This window comes from Apium graveolens, unplaced genomic scaffold (assembly GCF_009905375.1).
Source record: "Apium graveolens cultivar Ventura unplaced genomic scaffold, ASM990537v1 ctg1815, whole genome shotgun sequence".
Taxonomy (NCBI): Eukaryota; Viridiplantae; Streptophyta; class Magnoliopsida; order Apiales; family Apiaceae; genus Apium; species Apium graveolens.
In genome coordinates this window covers 101421-111590 of record NW_027417407.1, presented here as the reverse complement: position 1 = coordinate 111590, position 10170 = coordinate 101421, and the positions used below count along the sequence as shown (strand labels likewise).

The window sequence follows — 10170 nt, the reverse complement described above, 5'->3', positions numbered from 1 at the left end:
TTAAAAATATTTGTAAATATATTATTATAATTAAAGAAAGAAAAAGATATAAAATAGGGAAAAGAGAATTACTGGAGTTAAATAATTAATGAGAAGAGAGATGTTAGTAATAAAAAGTTAATTTTGTTTGAGGTAGTAATTAATGAGAAGTGGAGGTAAAGATAGTTAATTAATTAGCTAACTAAGCGTTGGTGCAATATTTGAATATTTATATACTTTGCTGTAGATCAGGAGTTCGAAAACTCATTCTGGATGTGTAACTAGGCAGTCTACCGATGATAGCGGTGTTTGTTTAATATTAGTATAGATATAACCATTTCATTTCTCTTTTTTTTAATAAAATCGTACTTATTTTTGTTCAATTAATTTTTTAAATTAAATTTGACTAAATTTAAGTTAAATTAATCAATTTTTTACTAATTCAATCAAATTTTAGTAAAAAGATATTAAAACAAGAACATATGAAGTATAATGTCTCTATTACTCTAAATTATTAAAATGTCTTGCTTTTAGTTATCAGGTACAATGAAATAGCAAAAGAATTGATTTAAGAAGACGGAGATAATGAACTTGGAGGACCATAACTGTAAAAAAAAATAATCTTCCCCAAAAATAATGGTGTCTCACTTGAGACACCATGTACACACATACATCCGCCACTGAATACATGAGATATAAAACTGGGAGGAGTGACAAACCACTCTCCAGAATCTGACATAGAATTGGCTCATGTTAACTCATGTGCCACCCTATTCGTAGATCGAAAACCAAACTGAACGAGCACGTGATTTATGTGCTTTAATAATTAAGTACAATCATCAACTATCGTCCCAAAAAATGGATCACCTGAAGCTCCCTTACATGGCTGAGTTTTTGAATCGGTTTCAAACACACAGTTTTCAGACCTTAAATTAATTATCCAGGACAAAGCTTCCTTGAACCCAATAGCTTCTGCTTCTCTCGGGCTCCACTTCCCTGCTACCTTCTTATTCATGGCTGCCCTAAACTGTCCTTGGGCATCTCTAAAAACAGCACCACAACCTATATTACCGTCCTGGAAAACCGCTGCATCAACATTAATCTTGAGTCAACCTGCATTTGGTTTTCCCAGTGCCGAGCTGCAGTCACCTGTTGTTCACCCTTACTCATCATCTGAGCTTGTCTCCAGTCACTGAGTAAATGTTTTGCTGCAGAAACAACTCCAAAAGCAGATCCATTTGCCTTGATCCAAACCCATTTATTACGCCTTCTCCACAAACTCCAACAAACCATCCCTAGAAGACAACGCTGCTCTTTTGAGAAAGTATCAAAAGCTCTACGAATTATAATACCAGCTGACTCATAGGATGGACACTGCAAAACTTGCCCCATCCCTGCTATAGCCCATACTGTCCTCACAAAATCACACGAGAACAACACATGACCATCAGTTTCAGCTTCAGAATGACACCAGGGGCACATAATATCAATACTAATCTGTTTTAAAACCAATGCACTTGCTGTAGGTAAGCATGATCGACATACCCTCCACAGGAAATTAGTCACCTTTCCTGGTAGATTCAAAGCACGCAGTTTAGTCCAATAACATCTATCTACATCTTCAAACTCCCCTTGCAACCAACGATAGCCACTTTTAACTGTATATTCCCCTTTTTCATTGAGTATCCAGAACCAAGAATCATTCTTATCTTGAATTGGTAGTGGAATCTGCTTAATCAAATCTGCATCTCGACTTTGAAACAAATCATATACTATATCTGTGTCCCACTGATTACCACCTTCCTGCATTAGATTATTCACACTAATTTCATGAAGATGCTCATATCTTGGTGTTGTAATACAATCATTAATCATATCTGGCAGCCAAGGAACATCCCAAACAACTGTATCTTTCCCATTTTCAATTCGTCTTCTAGTCCCTGCCTTAAGCACCTCCATAGACTCCATAATACTTCTCCAAACAAAACTTGGATTTGCACCTGCTGTAGCATCTAACAAACTTGTTTTTGGATAGTACTTCGCTTTCATAACTGCAGAAGCTAACGGATTAGTTTCCTTGAGTAGTCGCCAACCCTGCTTAGCCAACATAGATAAGTTAAATTTCTGCAGTTCTTTAAGCCCTAACCCTCCAAACTTCTTAGGCCTACACACCTTGTTCCACGACATCCACTTCACGCCCTTAGGCCATCTCCAACAGTGGCCTATCGGCCCAAATTTGGACCGATTTCGGTCTAAATCTACCCAACAGTAGTCTATTGCCCCGTTCCAATTTAGGCCAGTGAATAGTTTAGGTCGGCACTATTCACCGGCCTAAATCTTTTTAATAATAAAATATTAACTTTTTATGTTTTATATATTTGTTAATTTGTTGATTGAATGTTATTCTATACATATATTAAGTAGTTTTTAATTATATTTCTTAATTTTCACTTATATATAATAGTTATTTAACAAAAATATATTAAACACCATGAATTGTTTTAATTCAAATTATTAATACATTAAAAATAAAATAAAGATTACACTTGATAAAAAAACAATTACAAATAACAACTTATGCAAAAGCATAATCTGAACTTAACATTGATTAATCAATACAATGATTCTTGAATCCTCCTAGATAATCATAATATTGATTATAATTATGAATCATTTTGTGATCCTTGACCCTCATCTTCTGAACCTCGAGCTTGATGAAGTTGATCTTTGTTGTTGAGCCCTTTTTTTCCATAATTTGGGTCTGCTTCAGTACGAAACATAATTCACGTAAGTTAGGATCAAATATAGAGTTCAAATCTTTCAACAAAATTTTATTTTCCTCTTTTGTATTCCGTGCGAGATCGTTTCGTTCGAATCTGATTCTTTTTTTTTAATTAACTTCGACAAGAGCATATTTTTTCGATAATTTTAGAATAGAAATGCCTTTCATCATGTTTTAGTTTTCCTTTTGCTTTTTTGACTCCCATTGGACCGGATATGCCGATGTAGCCCCAATTTCCTCGTCAGTTGAATTAATATCAAATGCAGATAAATTTGGACGAATATCATCGGTTGAACTTGGACATTGAACATGTGGTGTTGTGTTTGGGCTGAAGAATTTTTCACAATCTTTAAGTATATGCCATACATGACCGAATTTGAACCTTTTTGATATTTTGGGGTCATCTTTCAAAAATAATTTAGCTTTCTTCATCGCAAAATACAAGTTACTTAGATGAGAAATAAAATATAAGTAACATAGATGAGTACTAAAATTCAAATTTAATAGTTTACTTACGATATATTCGTTTAAAACACCACTTGGATGTTGGTTTTCAACTTGGCATACACAACCTTTCAGTTTGGATATTGCAGCATTGATGGCTTGCATGCGCTTGCGTAGTGATTCTTGGTTCGATTAAGATGTTAAAATCTTGGATCCGAGTGAAAAGCAGTTGCAACTCAAGACCAAAACTGATCTCCAGGTTGGTTGATTCCTATAACAGGATTTTGAGAAATGTCAAGCCAAATTTGGCTTAAGTGCATATCTTGCTCAACTGTGTATGATACACTACGATTTCCTGAACTCGTTTTTTTTAATTATATGGAAGTAGATAAGAGGATGGTGAAATGAGTTGGGTAATAAAATAATTTATAGAAAAAAAGGGTAATTCATCCAACGGTAGTGAAATCCATCTAATGGTGAATATGAGATAAGTAAAATTTTCTTATCTTGTACACAGAAGATAAGATTTAGTGTCCCAATGCTTTTGTCACTTGTGAAACATGATAAGATTTGATTAGCTTTTTGCAGAAGATAAGATTTTGCATCCTACGGTTTTGATAGACGGTATTGAAAAATAAAAAAAATAAAGAAGCTCATATTGCTCTTCCAGATGCACTACTCGAGTATTTGTGAGAACAATATACTAATTCGGGGTAGTTTAATCTTTGTTATTTTTCTTTTAGTTAAATAAATATAATATTATTTTTTCTTCATTTTCTTGTTTAAGTGTAATGTTTTTCCAATTTAATAAATTTATTAAGTTTGAACTTAAAGTGATCTTATTCGTTTGGCGTCCAATTGAATTAATATGTATGTGAATTAATATCAATACATTAAAATAACAATATATTAATAGTTGAAAGAATAAAATATTGATATATGAATTTGGACCAAAATTTAGACCGAACTGTTGGAATAGAGAGTTGTCTCGGTCCAAATTTAGGCCAAAAAGTATGGCCACTCTTGGATTTGCCCTTACTACCACCTCCACTCCCCCATAGAAATGCATTCATTTTCCATTCAACCTCTTCACATATAGTTACTGGGATCAAGAACAGATTCATCCAAAAACTTGGTATTGTTTGAGCTGCTGAAGACAATAAAGTTATCTTCCCAGCTCGAGATACATCATTTCCATACCATCCTTTTAACCTTTGTTGCACTCGATTTACAAGAAAACCAAACACCTCTGTTTTACTACTCCCCACATTCATAGGCATTCCGAGGTACTTTCCAGGTTTTGAACTTGTCTTACCCCTAAACTTTCACAAACCTCCATCCTATCCTCTTCATTTGTATTTGGACTGAACACCACCTCTGATTTCTCATAATTGATAATTTTACCTGATAGAACTTCATACCTCTGCAGTGCACTTTTTAAGGTTATAGCTTCCGATTTTTTGGCTTTTAGAAAAAAGTAACAATCATATGCAAATAGAAGATGAGAGATACTTGGTGCTTTGTTCGCAATCTTACGTCCGTGCAATAAACCACATTCCTCATGTACCCTAATCATACCACTCAACCCTTCTGCACAAATGATATACATAAATGGCGATATCGGATCTCCCTGCCGTACTCCTCTTTGGGGAATTATTTCACCAAACACATCACCATCCCTTAGAAAACTATACGAGACCGATTTCACACAATTCATTACTCTGTCAACCCACAATGTAGGAAATTCAAAACGCTGAAGCATCTCTTCAATAAAAGACCATTCCGATCTATCATACGCTTTAAAAATGTCCACATTCAACCCAGCAACACCCAATTTACCTTATGTTTTCCTCCGGATGTAGTGGTTCACCTCGTAAGCTATCAACACATTATGAGTTAAGAGTCGTCCCTCAATAAATGCACTCTGCTTCTCAGAAATAATTACATTTAGAGTTGGTGTTAACCTATTCGCCATTACTTTAAAGAGGATTCTCATCAGCACATTACACAATGAGATTGGTCTCAGATCAGCCACCTTTTTTGGATGTTTTACCTTAGGAATTAGACACACCATTGTACGGTTTAAACCACTCTGTAGCTCTCCATTCTGAAAAAATTCCCTGCAGAACTTAATAACATCCTGGCCTACTATCTCCCAATAAGTCTAATAAAAACCCGGATTTAAGACATCAGTACCAGGTGATTTATCTGAATGCATAGCAAAACCAGCCGCTTTAACCTCTTCATCTGCGACAGGTCTAACCAGTATCTCCTTTTGTATATCTGAGATTACCGGGAATTTAATCCTTGGAGATAATCTCATGCTATCTTTAACACTACTGAATAACTCTGTAAAATACTCAGTAATAACCTCTTGAATTTCAGCGTTCTATTCTTTCCACTCCCCATGTTTATCCTTCAGTTTCTTGATTTTGTTATGCTCTTTTCGAGTGGTTGCATACTTATGGAAAAAACTACCATTTATATTACCTTCCCTTAACCAAAACTGTTTGGCTCTTTGACGCCAAAAAATTTCTTGCTTCTCTAACAATCTCATGAACTGCCACCGTGCTGCATCATACTTTTGGATTCCAAATGTATCTTTCCTAGATCGTAACGCTGTATTTCTTTTCTATACTTGCCTATCTGAACCTTCATCTCACGAATCAAGCCCCCGCCCCATTCCTCCAGTTTCAACGAGTAACTCATAATTTTCTCCATCAAATCTCGTTCACCATCCTGCCTCCAGCACTCATACACTATATTTCTACATTCTCTCTCTCCAATCCATATATTTTCAAATTTAAATTTGCGTCGTCTTTTTTCAAATATTTTTCTATGCAACTGCAACATTAACGGTAGGTGGTCAGAAGTTGTTACCTCTAAGACTGTAACATCTGCTAACGAGAACATATCCCCCCATTGTTGTGTTGCCATCCCACGATCCAATATCTCCTGAACCCATTTATCCGTCCCTCTAGATCTCTCCCAAGTAAATATATCTCCAGTAAAACCCAAATCATGCAACCCAGAATCCATTATCGCATCCCAAAAGCCTTCCATTAACCTTCTTGGTTGCTGTTTTCCTCCCCTCTTTTCTTCCAACGAAACAATATCATTAAAGTCGCCCAGGATACACCACGGTAATTCTGAAGCTATAGATAATTCCCTAAGCATATTCCAAGCCTCCATTCTTCTCGCCCTCTCTGGAAAACCATAGTATCTAGTATATCGCCATCTCCCTAGCTGCTCATTACTTACTTCAAAATCTATAAAATTCCTACAACTATTTGTAATATGAACTGCTACATCGTTCCTCCATAACAAAGCAATCCCTCCTGAATGAACTTGAACATCAATTGCATAACATCCAGCAAATCCTGATTGTTTAGTAACCTTTTGCACCGTATCATGTTTAACTAGAGTCTCACTCAAGAAATTGAGACTGGGCCTATACTGTTGATCAATATCCAACAGAAGTCTGACTATCCGTGGGTTGGCCAGCCCACGACAGTTCCACGAAAGGATACTCATAATCTTTGGCGGGTATCAAGTTTTTTGGCCCAACATTCTGTTCATTTCCACTTATCTGCATATTATACAGCTCATCTTTAGCCTCACTCTCCGTATTGTCAACCCGCTTTCTTTTCATATCCATCACTACATTATCGGAAGGAAACTCGTTATACTCCTCTCTCATATCCTCATTTGTTTATTTGTCATTCAAATTCAAACTCTTTCCTGTTTTCTGTTCCCTCAAATCCCGCTGCCTAACCAGAATTCCACCAGCATCTCCACCAATCTCGCAAATCTTACCATCTACCTCCATGAATCTCGCATCACCCGGGTTGCCACCATGATTTCCCGATGAGTCACCTTGCTATTGCTTTGCACCTCAATCCTCCTTCCTTACACCACTATTTCGAAGCCATTTCGATCCAGGATTACGTTGTCCTCTTTTTGAAGATGCACGTTGCCATACTCCATACATTTTCTCTACCACTTTCTCAAGATTCACGTAAACCACAATACAATCTCTATCAGAATGGCCAATAATGCCACATACGAAACAAAACGTACCCAATTTTTCATACTTAAAATTAATCCAACTCCAACTATTTCCTTCTCTCTTTATCTTCGTACTTCTCTTTAATGGTTTATCAACATTCAGTGCAACTCGAATACGTACATATGGTGTCCACCCTCCATCAAACGTTCCTGGCCCTGATTTAATATACGTTCCCAAAGACGCACGAACACTTTCCAAAATACTTTCTGAAACATAACCCCTAGGTAAATCATATATTTGCACCCACATTTCCATATTCTGTAACTTAACTGTAGCTGGATCATCCCCCATCTCCACTTGATGAAGCACAAGCATCGCCTGCTCAAACGACCATGGGCCACCTTCCATTACATTTTGCACATCCATCTTGTGGTAAAATACAAACAAATACTTCAAATCCCCCGTACTGTAGACTTCCATTCCTTCTCGTGGCCGCCATAATGACTCCATTAGATTCTTCATAGCTTGAAAGTTTATAGTTTTCTCCGTCAAAAATTTTCCCATCAACATAAACGTTGTTTTTTGTTCAGTTATCGTATTATTTGCAATCACTATTTCGTCCATCTCCTCATCCTCGATGACCAAATTCGCATACATCTCCTCTAGGGGTTCATCAATACGTGCCATGTTGTTCAAACAGAATTATAATATTGGCTAATACTGTTAATGATTGGATTATAGAGATTAATAGAACAATGATTTGACGAAAGCTGTCATATAAACAGAAGAAATGAAACTGTCATTTAATTTCTCTTATTTTTCTTAAAATTGAAAAAAATGTAAAACTTGCCTATTCTAGTTATTTGAATTCATTTATTGGTCTTGTCTTTGTTTGTGCCTATTTTTGCAAATTGTTGATGTGTATGATGTGATATGACTTATGAATACAATGAGCGTGTACTTTTCAAACTTTTCACAAATGATGCAAATGACGTGGTATTACATATAAAAAAATAATAATATGTGATCGATTTCATATTATTTTTAAAAAATTGAAAAATTATTTGGATATTTATTATTTCCCGTGTAAATTATACTTTGATGCAATGAAATATAACAAAGTCGATTTAATTTTTAAAGATAAAAAAAATGTATTTAGGTTTTGTTTGGTATTGGTGTTGCAGACAATTATAACAGTTATTTCAAAGAAAAATAGTTGCAATTTTTTTGATCAAAAAACTGTTGTTAGAGAAAGTATGTCACCCCTTATTTTTGAAAAAAAACTGTTTTTTCGATTTTTGCGGGAAGCAATTGCTTATTTGATCATCAAATCTCATCCAAAATATTATTATAATTTTTTTACATCAAAACAAATGCATATCAAAAATATTATCAAAAAATAATCTTATTATTTCACCAACATTTTTTAAATCAACATTTTTTCTTAAAGCGCAACTTTTTAACTATAATACCAAACATAGCATTATTTTAAAGTACTAATTTTTGGGCTGTAATGGGGAAACACTCCAATAATGAACAAAATAAATGGGCCATAACTTTCCGTCCATTAATCAACCATTTAACATTTCAGTAGATTCAGCCACAGATAAGGCCCATAATTAAAATCACAAGGCCCACAAATTATAAAATGCTCTGGCCCAAGACAAAAATGTAGTTTTTATTTTGTCGCGTGTCTAGCAAAAGGCTACATATAGCAGCTTCCCCTTCCCAAAATCAATTTTTTGTTTAAAAAAATAATAGAAACATTTCTTGAGAATTAATTTGTTTATTACGTTAAATTTAATTAGCAATAAGAATAATAATGATAATATGTTATAATTTATAAAACGATTCCCGAATAAGATAACTCATGATTTAAAGAGATATTTTAGTTTTATATCACGAATTTTTCTCATGTATTAGTCGATGTCTCATGTATCGGTTAACTCATCATCTACCGAGACATTTTAGTTCTATATCTGATATATTCACATGAATTTTTCTCATATATTGATCGATGACCCAACTCATGTATTGGTCAATAAGTTAAAAATTTAGTGAAATTTCTATTTTTACGCCAAAAAAAATAATAGTGAGATTCCGTAATTGACATCTTATTGAAATTCTAGTTAACTTCTTTCTTTTTCTCGGGAAAATACAAAATTACTTGGTCAAATTGTTAATTTTTAAATTTTATTTATCCATACTTTTTATTATAAATTATGAAATAAAAAAATATTTTTTGAATTTCCAATTATGTAAGTAGAATAGGGTACTTGTCACAAGACTCTTTTTGCAAAAAAACATGCCCAAATGGCATGCCATTTATCAATTAAATATAATAAAATTTAATAAATAATTATTATACTAATATACAGTGAATTTGAATATAAAATTAAAGTTAGTTGACAGTAACAACCAAATACCATCATAATACTCATTTAAATTAGTAACTTTTTAAATATTAAAATATACTAACTTTACAACCCGTGCGATGCACGGGTCTTCATTAATATTTTTATATTATTTAAAATTATAATAAAAAAAATGGATCATTACCTTATTAGTATATTTATAAATAATAATATAAATATTTGTTGTTGGCAGGATTCGAATCTGAATCTTGGGTAGTGTATAAATAATAATATAAATGTTTGTTGTTCGTTGGGTTCGAACTTGGGAGTTTTAGTATTGTATAAATAATAATATAAATATTTGTCGTTGGCGGGGTTCGAACATGGGAGTTTGAGTAGTGTATATTCTTTTAGTATTGAAAAGGCATATCTCCTCAGGAATGGCATACCTGAATCATGAAAAGGCATGTCTGGCTAAATGACGTCATGGCATGCCCATGGCACATGCCCGTGTGACATGCACCCTAAAGTAGAACGATGGAAGTAGAACCACCCACTCAAAAATTAATATAGTTTTGGTCAATGTTTCACGTGCAAGTGTA

The 10170-nt window shown here is 34.1% G+C and overlaps 2 protein-coding genes across 2 annotated transcripts; both read right to left on the bottom strand.

The window, feature by feature from the left end:
• Positions 1-2587: 2587 nt before the first annotated feature.
• LOC141700147 (uncharacterized) lies at positions 2588-3370 on the bottom strand. Its single transcript, XM_074503955.1, has 3 exons — positions 3278-3370; positions 2952-3187; positions 2588-2855 (listed from the first exon to the last, which is right to left on the bottom strand). The coding sequence occupies exons 1-3, from the start codon at positions 3368-3370 to the stop codon at positions 2588-2590; spliced, it is 597 nt and encodes a 198-aa protein (XP_074360056.1).
• Positions 3371-7100: 3730 nt separating this feature from the next.
• LOC141700146 (uncharacterized protein At4g02000-like) lies at positions 7101-7901 on the bottom strand. The gene has a single exon (XM_074503954.1). It carries the CDS (start codon positions 7899-7901, stop codon positions 7101-7103), a length of 801 nt encoding a protein of 266 aa, XP_074360055.1.
• Positions 7902-10170: the final 2269 nt, after the last annotated feature.

Coding starts and splice junctions, on each gene's coding strand:
- LOC141700147 (XM_074503955.1), bottom strand. CDS start 3,370: ATGCAAGCCATCAATGCTGCAATATCCAAACTGAAAGGTTGTGTATGC. Junction 3,188..3,277: donor GTGTTTTAAACGAATATATC/GTAAGTAAACTA, acceptor TTTGCGATGAAG/AAAGCTAAATTATTTTTGAA. Junction 2,856..2,951: donor GTCCAATGGGAGTCAAAAAA/GCAAAAGGAAAA, acceptor AAAAAGAATCAG/ATTCGAACGAAACGATCTCG.
- LOC141700146 (XM_074503954.1), bottom strand. CDS start 7,901: ATGGCACGTATTGATGAACCCCTAGAGGAGATGTATGCGAATTTGGTC.